This window comes from Scyliorhinus torazame, chromosome 11, assembly GCF_047496885.1.
Source record: "Scyliorhinus torazame isolate Kashiwa2021f chromosome 11, sScyTor2.1, whole genome shotgun sequence".
In the NCBI taxonomy this organism is placed as follows: Eukaryota; Metazoa; Chordata; class Chondrichthyes; order Carcharhiniformes; family Scyliorhinidae; genus Scyliorhinus; species Scyliorhinus torazame.
In genome coordinates, this window is record NC_092717.1 from 66823741 (window position 1) to 66840491 (window position 16751).

Genomic DNA, 16751 nt, shown 5'->3' on the forward strand with positions numbered 1-16751 from the left:
GTTGCACAGAGTGCCCCAGGTCTTGGACATGCTGATTCATAGCCAACACCCTCACTCCTGAGGCCTGCCTTCCAACCATTCTGCCCCGGGGGTTCCTACCTCCACCTGATGTACCTGAGCAGCTGTGTTGTGTTCACCAGTGGGTGTCCCAGGAGCCCCTTCACTAAAGTGGCCAAGCGGGTTGAGTGTCTCTGGTATGGTGGAGGGTGTTGGAAACGCGAAGTCAGTGTCATCCCAAGACTTGAGCTCCAGGGTGTTCTGGGTTTCCAGCATATGGCTCCTTTCCCTGTCAGTGTCATCACCGCTGCTCGGCACACGGGTGGCGTTCGGACTGTGGCTGTGACCCGGGGACATAGAAACATAGAAAAGAATAGGACGAGACCATTCGGTCCTTCAAGCCCATTCTGCCCACCATTCATTATGATCATCGAACTTAATAGCCTAATCCCATTTTCCCCAATATCCTTTGATCCCATCACCCCAAGTGCTATATCTAACTACTTCTTGACACAATACAATGTTTTGGACTCAACTACTTACTGTGGTAACAAATTCCTCAGGCTCATCACTCTCTGGGTGAAGAAGGTTTTCCTCATCTCTGTCCCAAATGGTCTACCTCGTATCCTGAGACTGTGACCCCTGGTTATGGACATACTCACCATCGGGAAAATCCTTCCTGCATCAACCCTGTCCAGTCCTGTTAGAATTTTATAGGTTTCTATGAAATCCTCCCCTCATTCTCTGAACTTCAGCGAATACTATCCGAACTAATTCAATCTCTCCTCATACATCAGTACTGCCATCCCAGGAATCAGTCTGGTAAGCCTTCGCTGCACTCCCTCTGTTCCAGAACATCCTTCCTCAGATAAGGAGACTGCACACAATATTCCAGGTGTGGCCTGACCAAGGCCCTGTACAATCACTGCAAGACATCCCTGCTCATATACTCGAATCCTCTCACAATGAAAGCCAGCATACCATTTGCCTTCTTTACCGCCTGCTGCACCTGCATGCTTACCTACAGCGACTGGTGGACAAGGATACCCAGGTCTCATTGCATATTGCCCTCTCCTAATTTATGGCCATTCAGATAATAGTCCACCTTCTTGTTTTTGCTACCAAAGTGGATAATCTCACATTTTTCCAAATTATACTGTATCTGCCATTCATTTGCCCATTCACTCAACGTGTCCAAGTCACACCGAAGGATCCCAAAGAGAAAATGCTAGAAAATCTCAACAGGTCTGGCAGCATCTGTAGGGAGAGAAAAGAAATACCGTTTCGAGTCCAGATGTCCCTTTGTGAAGGATTTCTGTCTCCTCACAGCTCACCCTCAAAGAACAAAGAAAGAAATGTACAGCACAGGAACAGGCCCTTCGGCCCTCCAAGCCCGTGCCGACCATGCTGCCCGACTAAACTACAATCTTCTACACTTCCTGGGTCCGTATCCCTCTATTCCCATCCTATTCATGTATTTGTCAAGATGCCCCTTAAATGTCACTATCGTCCCTGCTTCCACCACCTCTTCCGGTAGCGAGTTCCAGGCACCCACTACCCTCTGCATAAAAAACTTGCCTCGTACATCTACTCTAAACCTTGCCCCTCTCACCTTAAACCTATGCCCCCTAGTAATTGACCCCTCTACCCCGGGGAAAAGCCTCTGATTATCCAACTACCCTCCCACCCAACTTATACATATATTGTGAATAGCTGAGGCTCGAGCACCAATCCCTGCTGTACCCCACTAGTCACTGCCTTGCAAGTTGAAAAAGACCCTTTAATTCCTACTCTTTGTAGAAATGGTCTGCCAACCAGATTTCTATCCATCTCAATACACTGCCCCCAATCCCATGCGCTATAACTTTACACGCCAATCTTTCATGCGGACTTTGTCAAAGCCTTCTGAAAATCCAAAAGATGCAGGGTGCAGATTCGGATGCCCTCTGGGTGGGAGGGGTTGGGGTAACGGGTGTGTGGGAAAGGGGTTGGTGCCAGGGGAATAGTACTGCCTACTCACCTGGCCGCCCTGAAGAGGTCGTGCAGTTTCTTCCTGCACTGCAGGCCAGTCCGGACCGTGTTACTGGTGCCGCTCATGGCCTCTGCCATCTGCGCCCAGGTTTGTGGTTGCCAAGCTGGACACCCTGCTGGATGCCATGGGGGAGAGGCAGATCTGTTCCCCAGGGGTGGGAAAGGAGGCTGCCACCCGCTGACATACACGAAACGTGGGCGCAGGTGGCAGAGGCCATGAGCGCCGTGGGCCCCACTGCCAGGACCGGCCAGCAGTGCTGAAAGGAGCTGCACAATTGCGTCCCTGGCACCAACCCGTCTCACACAACGGTAACCCCCTTCCCCCACCTGGAGGGCAGCCGAACCCCACCCACTGGCAATGTGCGCACTCCCCATGCTGCACCACATAACAGCATCCCTGCCCGCCCATCCACCAGCTGCCGATCCCCTGTGCTGTCCGTGTCCGATTGTCTGACACGGTTTGTCTCCTTCCCCCCGCCCCCGCCCCCCCCCCCGCCCAAAAACATCCCTCCATGGGAGAAGGTGCCCACAATCGCCAGGAGAGAGAAGACTAGAACTGGTGTTCCTCAATGCAGTGAAGTGGCAGCACTGGACCTGGTCAGTGGGTCCGAAGAGAGGGCAGTCGTTGCCGCGGAGATTAGTATCGGGGAACCAAGCTGCATTGCGGTGTCCCATGACATGCGTGGCATGACCTCCGCTGCTGATCTTTCAAAATCATCTGTCTCTCTCTCTCTCTCTCTCAGTTCTTGATCTTTCTAACTCACCTCTCGCTTTCTCAGTTCTGATCTTGCTAAATCACCGGCCTGACTCTCAGCATCTTTTTATTTTAGTGCCCAATTCTTTTTTTTCAATTAAGGGGCAATCTAGCGTGCCAATCCACCTACCCTGCATATCTTTTTCGGTTGTGAGGGTTAGACCCACACAGACATGGGGAGAATGTGCGAACTCCACAGAGACAGTGCTGTAAACATCTATGACTCTATGACGGGTTCGAACCCGGGTCCTCGGTGCCATGAGGCAGCAGTACTAACCACTGCGCCGGCCTTTGCCTTCTCTAGGGCAGCACGGTAGCATAGTGGTTAGCACAATTGCTTCACAACTCTACGATCCCAGGTTCGATTCCGACTTGGGTCACTGTCTGTGCGGAGTCTGTACGTTCTCCCCGTGTGTGCGTGGGTTTCCTCCGGGTGCTTCGGTTTCCTCCCACAGTCCAAAGCTGTGCGGGTTAGGTGGATTCGCCATGCTAAATTGCCCTTAGTGTCCAAAATTGCCCTTAGTGTTAGGTGGGGTTACTGGGTTATGGGGATCGGGTGGAGGTGAGGGCTTGGGTAGGGTGCTTTTTCCAAGAGCCGGTGCAGATTCGACGGGCCGAATGGCCTCCTTCTGCACTGTAAATTCTATGATTCTATGATTCTCATTCTTGATCCTTTGCCAAGTGGGAAAAGTTTCTCCCTATCTACTCTGTACAGCCCCTTCATGATTTTGAACATCTCCTTCAAATCTCCTCTCAGCCTTCTCCTCTCCAAGGAGTACCAATCTATCCTCATAACTGAAGTTTCCCATCCTTGGAACCATTCTTGTAAACCTCTTCTGCACTCTCTCCAATAAGCTTACATGCTTCCTTTAGTGTGGCACCCAGAACAGTTCAGCATAGCCCCCTTGCTCTTGCACTCTATGCCCTTATTAATAAAGCTATTCTTTTTATTCTGAAACCTAAATTGGCTTACCATAACTTCTGTTTCAAACAGTCAGTGAATCTCTTAATGATGGGGAATATTTACTGACCTTGGACCCCTAGGATATCTGAAAAATTACAATCTAGTGAAAATGTACTTGAAATTTAGACTATCTGGAGAAAGGTAAAACTCCTGGGTGATTTTCTTCCTTTGGCTAAGCGGCAAGTTAGATTCACTGGACCCAATAATGCATTCATGAGTCTGTCTTCCTTTTGCTGAAGTTGAGGGAAATTAATAGCACAATACATCTGATCTCATAGATAGGGATATAGGATAAGGGAAGGTGGATTTGTGGTAGATTTTCCACCAAAATCTTATTAGCCTTTGGCAGATAATCTACCACAAATCCACCTTCCACAAATCCACTTTCTTGAATGGCTTAAAGAGCCTAATGTTCCTAGTTCTTATATTCTTATGATCTGTACTCACCAATATAGAAGCAGAGGTTTCACCATATTGGATTGAATCTGACACAAATCTTCCAAAGTCCACTTTGACATAAATAATAGACCCAGCTTTGCACGTGTCTCTATATTCATGTAGTATTCACCACCACTAAGCAAATACCTATTCCGTATATAGTTCAGGTGACTTTAAAGGAAAGACAAAAAAAAAATCAAATGGATACTTTTTATGGGAAAGAAAGCATCTAAAACAAATTGAAGAACAATTTGAGCAAATAGTCTGGAACTTTACAACTTCGGTTCAATTCCGGGCCTTAAGTGGGATAGACCCAGGGAAGCCTATTTCCTGTCTGCCCCCAAGAGTTGCCAGTCCAATCACAGGACCATTAGTTCAACGGCACCAGCATTAGCAGTGACCAATGCTGAGGTTGCAGCTGTGAGGCCTGAATGGCCAAGGCAGTCTTGACGAGAGATAAATAGGGTTTGGGGAAACCGGGGAGAGGTTGGCAAGCTCCATCAATCAGTCGGGTGGATGAGGGGTTAGTGATCACATTTTGGTTACCCCAGGAGTGGCAATTGTCACCAGGAGTGTCACCCTGTGGTTCATAGGCTGCCCAGATTGGAGGACACTCCCCAGTTCCAAGGGAGAAGCAATCAGGTTTCATTAGACATTCTCCCTCAGGAACTATGAGCCCCTCTAACTCAATAAAATAATTACTGGGCAGGAAGAAGCCCTTAAGTGTCCACTTGTAATTCAATAGATTTTCCAGCAGGGGACCAATTTGCTAGCTTTCCTAGCATTTGGCACGACAGTGGGAAGATGTCAGACACACCCCAACATTCTTCTGCACTATTTACCCAGAATTCCAATTTCACAGCCTAACGTGTAGGGGCTAATAAAATTTTGACCCTATTCTTCATGAAATATATAACAAATATAGTGTTGTGAAACAGTACATTTCCAGATAAATGAACAACAATTCCTAACCAAATCTAATTTAAATCTTTATCAGATTAAAGAACAATAATAAATATTCGAATATTTCTCAGAATTTACAAAGATTGGCAGAGCTACAAACTATAAAGTCCACGATGTGTTAGGCAGGTAGGTTCGATGTGGACTGCACTCGATGCAGGGAAGCTAGAAACAGGCATTTAACACTGGAGAAGATCCAACACTGTTTTATTCAACGATAGAACTGATATACATATTCAGCTGTGGGTCGACACTATACGGAATTGACTGGAGACCTTTTAGTAGCCTGACCAGACTTACTAGCTACCGTTTGCAATTACTAGCTTGTGGACTCTGACTGTCTCAGTGGCTGGGCCCCGAGAGAGCGGGAAACGTAGTGCCCTCTGGCTTTATAGTGGTAGCGTCCTGTCTGGTGATTGGCTGCATTGTGTTGTGTGCTTATTGGTCATCCTGTGTGTCAATCACTGCCTGTCTGCATCTCATTATATACATGAGTGGATATTATGACATCTCCCCCTTTTTTTTTAGATAAATAAATACTAAGGTGTGCATGCGTATATATATATATATATGCCTGCCTATATACAAAAGGTGTCTAAATTAATGTATATACATAGGAAGGTGTCGATAGTGCCGATACATGGCAAACAAAACAATATTTACAGAGGTTAAATCGATGGAGTCACAAAATGTTCAGTCTACAGATTCAGTCTTTGTGGTGCGCGACAAATTCTTGTCGATCGCCGCAGGTGCGGATCAGGAGCCGCCTGCACGTGGATAGGCGGGATCACTGTCATCGTGGTGATCGCATGGGCCGGCAGGATTGCTGGTAGATCGGTGGCCTCGTGGCAGGGTACATCCGGAGGGAGCATCGTGGGCAGCGGGGCACTTCTGTCAGGTAGCAGGCGTGGAACTCTTCGCAGTGCCCGTATGTTGCGCCGTAGCAGGGAGCCATCAGCCATGCGGACAAGGAACGATCTTGGGGCCACTAGTTTGATCACAACAGTTATGGCTGACCAGCCGCCCTCGGGCAACTGGACACGAACATGATCAGTTGGGGCCAGCTCGGGTAGATCCGTGGCATGAGCATCGTATGTGGCCTTCTGTTGGGCCCATGACTGCTGCATTTTCTGTAAGACCGTGAGGTGGTCAAGGTCTGGAACATGGATGGCTGAAACTGTGGTCCTCAGAGTGCGATTCATGAGCATCTACGCTGGAGACAACCCAGTGGACAGTGGGGTTGCCCTGTATGCCAGCATCGCCAGGTTGAAGTCGGAGCCTGAGTCTGCAGCTTTGCACAGCAACCGCTTTACAATATGGACCCCTTTCTCGGCCTTCCCGTTTGACTGCGGGTAGTGGGGACTGGAGGTTACGTGACGGAAGTTGTAGGACTGTGCAAAACCAGACCATTCCTGGCTGTAAAAGCAAGGACCGTTGTCGCTCATTACAGTGAGCGGAATCCCATGCCTGGCGAACGTTTCTTTGCAGGCTTTGAATACCGCCTTCGACGTGAGGTCGGACAGTTTCACCACTTCTGGGTAACTGGAGAAGTAGTCGACCAAGTGTACGTAGTCACGCCCCTTGGCGTGGAAAATGTCCACACTTACTTTGGACCACGGAGAGGTAACGATTTTGTGCTGTGGCAGCGTTTCCTTGAGTTGAGCTGGTTGAAACTTCTGACAGGTAGGGCAGTTGAGGACTGTGTCGGCAATGTCCTGGCTGATGCCCGGCCAATAGACCGCCTCCTGAGCTCTGCGTCGGCATTTCTCAACCCCAAGGTGACCATCATGGAGTTGGCCCAGCACCATAGCCCGCATGCTCTGAGGAATTACGATCCTGTCGAGTTTCCACCACCGTCAGGTCGTCTTTACGTTACAGAACTGGTGACATTGTCCCTTCTGCCAGCCATTGGTAAGGTGCTGCATCACACGCTGCAGCAAAGGATCCTTGGCCGTCTCCTCACGAATTTGGACCACCCGTTCGTCAGGGACCGGAAAGTTGGTGGCGCACAACTGCACTTGGGCTTCTATGTGGCAGATGAAGTCACTTTGTTCACACGGTGTGGTAATGGACCTGGATAGGGCATCTGCAACGATCAGCTCTTTGCCTGGCGAGTCGTAGCGGCGTAGCTAAAGAAGAATTCGCTGTAACCGAGGTGTCATGTCATTTAAATCCTTCTGGATTATATGGACCAGAGGCCTGTGGTCCATTTCTACCGTGAATTTTGGCAGGCCGTAAACGTAATCGTGAAACTCGACTATCCCTGTCAGGAGGCCCAGACACTCCTTCTCAATCTGAGCGTACCGTTGCTCAGTGGGCGTCATGGTCCTGGAGGCAGACGCCACTGGAGCCCAGGATGAGGAGTCATCTCACTGAAGGAGCACCGCCCCAATGCCGTCCTGGCTTGCATCAGTCGATATCTTGGTTTCCTTGGTTGGGTCAAAGAATGCCAGAACCGGGGGTGTGGTGAGCTTTGCTTTCAGCTCACGCCATTCCTCTTCATGCGTGGGCAGCCATTGGAATTCCGTCGACTTCTTGACGAGATGGCGGAGGGCCGTGGTGTGGGATGCCATATTGGGAATGAAGTTCCTGAGGAAGTTGACCATCCCGAGGAAGCGGAGGACCGCCTTCTTGTCCTCCGGGGACTTCATGGCGTTGATCGCCGAGACCATGTCGGCATCTGGCCGCACGCCCTGCTGCGAGATGTGGTCACCCAGAAACTTAATATCCGATTGACCAAATGAGCACTTGGCCCTGTTGAGCTGGAGACCATGTTCATGAATTCTCTGGAATACCTTCTTGAGGCAAGCAATGTGTTCCTGGGGCGTTGTGGACCAGATAATTACGTCGCCAACTTATACTCGCACCCCCTCGATGCTCTCCATCATCTGACCATGGTGCGGTGAAATACTTCGGAGGCAGATATGATCCCAAAAGTCATCCGGTTGTAGCAGTAGCGACCGAACGAGGTGTTGAACGTGCACAGCTTGCGACTGGACGCGTCCAGCTGTATTTGCCAAAAACTCTTGGAGGAGTCCAGCTTAGTAAAGAATTTGGCATTAGCCATCTCACTGGTCAACTCTTCACGTTTTGGTATTAGGTAATGCTCCCACATGATGTTGCGGTTTAGATCCTTAGGGTCAATGCAAATGCGAAGCTCCCCTGACGGCTTCTTTACGCACACCATGGAGCTGACCCAGTCTGTTGGCTCTGTGACCTTCGATATGATGCCCTGGTCTTGGGAGGTCCGGGAATTGCTTCTTCAGACGATCCTTGAGGGGTGCCGGCACCCGACGTGGTGCATGAATTACAGGGGTGGCGTTTAGCTTGAACAGGATTTTATATCGGTATGGGAGCGTGCCCATTCCATCAAATCCGCTGTGGTACTGCGTGATAATGTCATCTATGTCAGCTTGCAAGTTTACATCAGGCGAGGCCGTCGCCGGTGATGATGACATGGTGTGGACTCGCTGAACCCAGGTTCAGGAGCTTGCAGGCTCGAGCACCGAGCAGGGACGCTCTGTCAGGCCCAACAATTTCAAACCGCAATGTTGCCTTGATCGCCTTGTTGGATACCCCTAGTTGACAGGAGCCACTGGCAACTATGGCATTGCCATTGTAGTCAAGGAGCTGGCAGGCCGGTGGAAGAATGCTTGGTCTGGCGCGGATGGTGTTGGGGTCGGATTTTGAGATGAGGTTCGCTGATGCGCCAGTGTCCAGTTTAAATCGGATGCGAGCCTTGTTAACTGTGAGGACAGCACACCACTTGTCGTCGGGATCCACACTGAGGATTGAGGGGCATTTTGCCGTTGCGGTGGAAGGCAGCGCATGTGTAGTTATGATGCCCACCCGGTATGGGGACTTGAGGCACTCAGCATCAGGGTCTGTTGGGCTGTCGGGATCGGAATCTGGCATGCCTTGTTGTATTGAGCGGACTCTTCTGCGCTGCAGCTGGGATCGCTGGCTGCTGAGTGGTGGAGCAGATCTGCAAAGGTCTGCGTAGTGGCCAAGCTTGCCACACTGTAGACACAGGCGTCCTTTTGCCGGACATTGCCACTTTAAATGGGCGGGGCCACAATTCAGACACGTCATGACGCTGACGTCAGTGCATTCCGTGCGCCATTGCGTATGCGCAGTGCGGTCGGTCGACGTACGCACCTGCGCAGTCGGGTTGTCGGGCTCGTCGTCCACTCGGTCGTGGCGCGCATGTGCAGGGACCCGGGAAAAGCGCGCAAAACGGCCACTCTCCTCGATGCTCAGGCCCTGCATTTATGCAATGGCCTGCACCTGTTCCACCTCGTGGGAGGCCAGCTTTGCAGTTTCAGCCACCCTGATGTGGGAGTAACGATTCTTAGCATGCTCATGGACAACGCACGTCTCGTAGCGACAGAGAGGGTCAACTGATTGACTTTCAGGAGCTGTTGCCGAAGGGAGTTGGAGTGGACCACAAAAACGATCTGATCCCGGATCATGGAATCAGCCATTGAGTCATAGTTACATATCCGCGCTAGGATGCGGAGATGGGTCACGAAGGACTGAAAAGATTCATCCTTACCCTGAAGCTTCTGCTAGAAAATGTACCTGGCTGGCTCGGACTTCAAAATTTTGGGATAGTCAGAGGCTTTTCCCAGGGGTAGAGGGGTCAATTACTAGGGGGCATAGGTTTAAGGTGAGAGGGGCAAGGTTTAGAGTAGATGTACGAGGCAAGTTTTTTACGCAGAGGGTAGTGGGTGCCTGGAACTCGCTACCGGAGGAGGTGGTGGAAGCAGGGACGATAGTGACATTTAAGGGGCATCTTGACAAATACATGAATAGGATGGGAATAGATGGATACGGACGCAGGAAGTGTAGAAGATTGTAGTTTAGTCGGGCAGTATGGTCGGCACGGGCTTGGAGGGCCGAAGGGCCTGTTCCTGTGCTGTACATTTCTTTGTTCTTTGTTCCGTTCAAAGCTCTCATTCACCTCAATGTCGCAGTGGCTGTCAAACTTCAGCAGGACTGTTTTGAATTTTGTTTTGTATTCGCCGTCAGCGAACGTAAGGGAGTTGTAGATGTGGATGACGTGCCCCCCCGCGGTGGAGAGAAATAGCGCGATCTTCCTGGCATCCGATGCTGCTTCGAGGTCGGAGGCCTGAATGTACAAGAGGAACTTTTGTTTGAAGATTTTCCAATTGGAAACTGGTAAATCTCCTCTGCACCCTTTCCAATGCTTCTACATCCTTCCTATAATGCGGCGACCAGAATTGCACGCAATACTCCAAATGCGGCCGCACCAGAGTTTTGTACAGCTGCAACATGACCTCATGGCTCCGAAACTCAATCCCTCGACCAATAAAAGCTAACACACCGTACGCCTTCTTAACAACCCTCTCAACCCGTATGGCAACTTTCAGGGATCTATGTACATGGACACAGAGATCTCTCTGCTCAGCCACACTGCCAAGAATCTTACCAGTATTCTGTCTTCCTGTTATTCCTTCCAAAATGAATCACCTCACACTTTTCTGCATTGAACTCCATTTGCCACCTCTCAGCCCAGCGCTGCAGCTTATCTATGTCCCTCTGTAACTTGTAACATCCTTCCGCACTGTCCACAACTCCACCTACTTTAGTGTCATCTGCAAATTTACTCACCCATCCTTCTACGCCCTCCTCCAGGTCATTTATAAAAATGACAAACAGCAGTGGCCCCAAAACAGATCCTTGTGGTACACCACTAGTAACTGGACTCCAGTCTGAACACTTCCCATCAACCACCACCCTTTGTCTTCTTCCAGCTGGCCAATTTCTGATCCAAACAGCTAAATCTCCCTGAATCCCATGCTTCTGTATTTTCTGCAGTAGCCTACCGCGGGGAACCTTATCAAATGCTTTACTGAAATTCATATACACCACATCAACTGCTTTACCCTCATCCACCTGTTTGGCCACCTTCTCAAAGAACTCAATAAGGTTTGTGAGGCACGACCTACCCTTCACGAAACCGTGTTGACTATGTCTAATCAAATTATTCCTTTCCTTATATATTCATAAGGAGCAAGAGGGGAACTAGAGAAAGGGTTACCCCACTCAAGGACAAAGGAGGAAAGTTATGCGTGGAGTCAGAGAAAATGGGTGAGATTCCTAACGAGTACTTTGCATCGGTATTCACCAAGGAGAGGGACATGACAGATGTTGAGATTAGGGATAGATGTTTGATTACTGCAGGTCAAGTCGGCATAAGGAGGGAGGATGTGTTGGGTATTCTAAAAGGCATTAAGGTCGACAAGTCCCCAGGTCCGGATGGGATCTATCCCAGGTTGCTGAGGGAAGTGAGAGAGGAAATAGCTGGGGCCTTAACAGTTATCTTTGCAGCATCCTTGAACACGGGTGATGTACTGGAGGACTGGAGAATTGCTAATGTTGTCCCCTTGTTTAAGAAGGGTAGCAGGGATAATCCAGGTAATTATAGACTGGTGAGCCTGACGTCAGTGGTAGGGAAGCTGCTGGAGAAGATACTGAGCTATAGGATTTATTCCCATTTGGAAGAAAATGGGCTTTTCAGTGATAGGCAACATGGTTTTGTGCAGGGAAGGTAATGTCTTACCACCTTAATAGAATTCTTTGAGGAAGTGACAAAGTTGATTGATGAGGGAAGGGCTGTAGATGTCATACACATGGACTTCAGTAAGGCATTTGATAAGGTTCCCCATGGTAGGCTGATGGAGAAAGTGAAGTCTCATGGGGTCCAGGGTGTATTAGCTAGATGGATAAAGAACCGGCTGGGCAACAAGAGACAGAGAGTAGTAGTAGAAGAGAGTTTCTCAAAATGGAGAACTGTGACCAGTGGTGTTCCACAGGGATCCATGCTGGGATCACTGTTGTTGTGATATACATAAAAGATCTGGAGGAAGGTACAGGTGGTCTGATTAGCAAGTTTGCAGATGACACTAAGATTGGTGGAGTAGCAAATAGTGAAGGGGATGTCAGAGAATACAGCAGAATATAGATAATTGGAGAGTTGGGCGGAGAAATGGCAGATGGAGTTCAATCCGGGCAAATGCGAGGTCATGCATTTTGGAAGATCCAATTCAAGAGCGAAGTATTTGGTAAATGAAAAAGCCCTGGGGAAATTGATGTACAGAGAGATCTGGGTGTTCAGGTCCATTGGACCCTGAAGGTGGCTGCGCAGGTCGATAGAGTGGTCAAGAAGGCATACGGCATGCTTTCCTTCATTGGAAGGGGTATTGAGTACAAGAGTTGGCAGGTCATGTTACAGTTGTATAAGACTTTGGTTCGGCCACATTTGGAATACTGCGTACAGTTCTGGTCGCCACATTACCAAAAGGATGTGGATGCTTTGGAGAAGATGCAGAGGAGGTTCACCAGGATGTTGCCTGGTATGGAGGGCGCTAGCTATTAAGAGAGGTTGAGTAGATTAGGATTATTTTCATTGGAAAGACAGAGGTTGAGGGGGGACCTCATTGAGGTTGACAAAATCATGAGGTGTATAGACGGGGTGGATAGCAAGAAGCTTTTCCCAGATTGGGGGACTCAATTATTAGGGGTCACGAGTTCAAGGTGAGAGGGGAAAAGTTTCAGGGAGATATACGTGGAAAGTTCTTTACGTAGAGGGTGGTGGGTGCCCGGAACGCATTGCCGGCGGAGGTGGTAGAGGCAGGCACGATAGCGTCATTTAAGATGTATCTAGACAGATACATGAATGGGCAGGGAGCAGAGGGATAGAGATCCTTAGAAAATAGGCGAGTTTTAGATAGAGGATCTGGATCGGCGCAGGCTTGGAGGGCCGAAGGGCCTGTTCCTGTGCTGTAATTTTTCTTTGTGCTTTTCTTTGTTCAGAAGGAAACCCACGCAGGCACAGGGACAACATGTAGACTCTGTACAGACAGTGATCCAAGCCAGGAATCGAAACTGGACCCAGGCGCTGTGAAGTAACAGTGCTAAACACTGTGCTACCGTGCCACCCAATATGACATTCGCCTTTGCTCAAGGATGGCTTGATAGAGCACACCAGCTTCAACGCCGGCCTGGGAGGCCTCGCGAAGCAGATCAGTGCAACTGGCAACTGCACCCAGGCCGTGATCCAGTGCAGAAAGAGGATGATCTTAGCCACTCCGCCGGAGTAAGTCAACCTTCAATGTCCACCAATATCAAACTCTCATCATGGCATAATATACTCAAATAGCTACTCTCTTCAGTGGTCTCACTCAATATTAGTGGGGAACATATATCACCACAGATTGTCTCATGGGTGCTTTCACTTCACCACTTCTCTTGCAGTGCACACTTTACCCTCAGCCCTTTCTTGGGAGGGCTCCCCTCATACAGGAATCATGCATATTTCCCAACCTCTGCTCCATCTCTTCTCATCACATTTCTTTCTTTTGTCTTCTTGCATTTCAAGTTGTCTCACAACAGAAGGGAAAGATCCCAGCTTGGTGGAAGAAAGCCAACACGTTTCACCAAATTCAAGGAAGATGCGAGTGAGCTGGTTGGGGAGGGCAGGGATCACTCCTGTGGAGAAGGGGAGATCCGCATATCTCAGGATCCTAGTACATGACAGTCCATGATTTCATTGCATCCTTACATTCAAAACGAGTGGCATGCAATCTTGTGTGATCCTTTCTGATGAACTAAAACAATGTTCTATCTTTTATAGGCAGCAGCAGATCTACGCACTGGCAAAGGGTCAACACAAGCCCCATCCCCAAAGACAATTTGGAGGTAAAAGCAGAGGAAGCCACCAAAGAAATGTTGTCACTGTGTCCACCTGCAAGGAGACGCACACCTTAGTGAGTCATATTTCCAGGTTAGGTTTTGGCATCACTTTCTGGAGAGCACATCACTGACATGTCTCCACAAAAGTTCTCAGGTTTCTTTGTTGTTCCCTCAGTCCCAATCAGATTATGTGCCTCTGTGAGCAGCTGCCGAGACAATATTGGAGATGTAAAGTCAGATAGTTGAACATCAGGGATAGATGAGTCACTCAGAAACGCAAAGTCTGCCTGTGTTCTGTCTGATCTTGTAACTCTAATATGGCTGAACTTTGAGGTCACCATGGGTAAGTGGAGTCTGTTATGAATCATCATATGAATTAACTTATAATTGTCTGCTATGACTGAGGATTATCTTATTTTACAAACTTTGTGGTCTTCCAGGTCTGGTGGAATCTTCTGGTCCCATTGATTCCGCTGGGAAACCCGTGGCAGGGGTGCGCAGAAGATCCTGCTGGCATGAAGAGCTGGAGAATTCCGTCCACTATTTTGTAATTCCTCCACCATCACCTCCCTAAGGTTATCAAAACTCTAGTCCACCTTCATCGATCGACACCAGCTATCAAATTCCTTTGCCCTGGTAAATTCTATATAGGGCTGTCCCATCCTCTTCCTCAGCTTTCTAAATTTCTACCTGTGAGCCTCAGACACCAACACAGAAGGGTTGAGAACAGCAACTTTCACTTGCTCATAATCACAAGACTGCTCTGCTGAAAGAGATAAGCACATGTAACACCTTCCGTGCTAATGTCCTTGGCCAGACCATTGCATACTGTTCTTGCGGACAATCAAGATTTGCGGCAATCTCTTCGAAGGATATGAAAACTTATCTCCAAACCCTCATTTCCAAAGAAGGAATCAACATGGTTGGAGCAACACAGTGGCACAGTGGTTAGCAATGTTGTCTCACAGCGCCAGGGACCCGGGAACTATTGCGGCCTTGGATGACTTTTGTCTATGTGGAGTTTGCATTTTCTACCCGTGTCTGCTCCGGTTTCCTCCAGGTTTCTTCCCACAGTCGAAAAATGTGTGGGTTAGGTGGATGGGCCATGCTAAATTGCCCCTCAGTGTCTAAAGATTAGAGGGAACCACAGGGATAAGACGGGGGATTGGGCCTATGTAGGGTGCATGTCCCTCCTCCTCCAGCATGTCACCCCACTGCTGTGTCAGGTTGTGGAGGGCACAGCAGGCCACCACAATTCGGGAGAGTCTCTGCAGGGGGTGTAACGGAGGGCACCACCAGAGTGGTCCAAGCATCAGAACTGCATTTTGAGCAGTCCGATGCACTGTTCAATGGCAGCACAGGTGGCAACAGGGGCCTCGTGATAACGAATCTCCGCTTCAATTTCCGACCTCCACATTGGCATCAACAGCCAGGACCACAGTGGGTATCCCTTATCTCCCAAGTACCAACCCATCATCCTGGGGTGGTCCTCGAATACACCGGGGATTTCTGAGTGCCCCAGGTTGGAGCTCTCTGGAAAGCTTGCATGATCCGGAGGGAGTGGTCACACATGGGTTGAACATTCAGGGAGTGAAACCCCTTCCTATCAATGAAAGGCACTCCCCGATGCCCCAGTGCACGCAAGGCGAATGCGTGCCATCAATTACCCCCTGGACCTTGGGTATCCTGCCGATGGCAGAGAATCAGGAGCCCAGGCATTTTGGTTGAGCTCAAAGTTAATACAGCTTTGACAAAGGGTCATCTGGGCTCGAAACGTTAGCTCTTTTCTCTCCCTACAGATGCTGCCAGACCTGCTGAGATTTTCCAGCATTTTCTCTTTGGGTTCAAGGTTAACATAGACTTCTACCTGGGTACGCAGGGCATCCATGACCTCACGGATGCACTTATGGGCTGCAGTTTGTGAGATGCCACACAAGTCCTCGCTCGAGCCCTGGAATTAACCAATTGCATAGAAGTTCTGGACTGCGGTGACCTTCTTATCACCGGCAGTGGGCAACCTTCTCCTCCATGGGGTTCCAAGTCCAAGAGAAGGTGGCACAGGTGCCACCATCACTTTGTTGATACGGAGTCTCCTATGGCACATGCTGTCCGTCATCTCCTCCAAAGACCAAGATGCCTTCACACCTTGGGCCATCTCTGCCATCGCCCTCAGCCTGATGGCCGACTGGATCTTCAGGGTGTGCAGTGGCCCCCTGACATTGGGTGCCACTCCAGCCTGCATCGACGCTGCTGCATTCTCTGGCATCTGGCTACCTTTAAAGGATTGACAGAACCAACAAGGGGCAAATGTGCAGGTTAGGTGGATTGGCCATGATAAAATTGCCGTGGTATTCAGGCATTTACAGGTTAGGTGGGGTTACGGTGGTAGGGCCTAGGTAGGGTGCTTTTTCGGAGAGACGGTGCAGACCCAATGCACTGAATGAATCATAGAATCTACAGTGCAGGAGGCCATTCGGCCCATCGAGTCTGCACCGGCTCTTGGAAAGAGCACCCTACGTAACGCCACATTACGCCCTATCCCCGTAACCCTGCAACCCCATCTAACCTAAGGGCAATTTGGCACGGTCAATCCAACTAACCTGCACATCTTTGGACTGTGGGAGGAAATCGGAGCGCCCAGAGGAAACCCACGCAGACACGGGGAGAACGTGCAGACTCCACACAGTGACCCAAGCGGTAGTCATACCTGGGACACTGGTGCTGTGAAGCCATGGTGCTAACCACTATGCTACCTTGCTGCCCACAAGAATGGCCTCCTTCTACACCTTCAACATCAGTTCCATGATAACCAGCCATATTGTTATATCTTTAAGTAATCGGAGGAGACCAACATTCAACTTCCAACCCAAGACCCTCGAATTTCCCAAA

General features: G+C 49.4%; 1 protein-coding gene across 1 annotated transcript in view; it reads right to left on the bottom strand.

The window, feature by feature from the left end:
• LOC140385928 (regulator of G-protein signaling 22-like) overlaps window positions 1-16751 on the bottom strand; it is a 927092-nt gene that overhangs the window by 598543 nt on the left and 311798 nt on the right. Inside the window, exon 9 of the mRNA XM_072468579.1 lies at window positions 4194-4355. Within this exon, the coding sequence (XP_072324680.1) occupies window positions 4194-4355 (162 nt within the window). The remainder of the gene's footprint in view (window positions 1-4193; window positions 4356-16751) is intronic.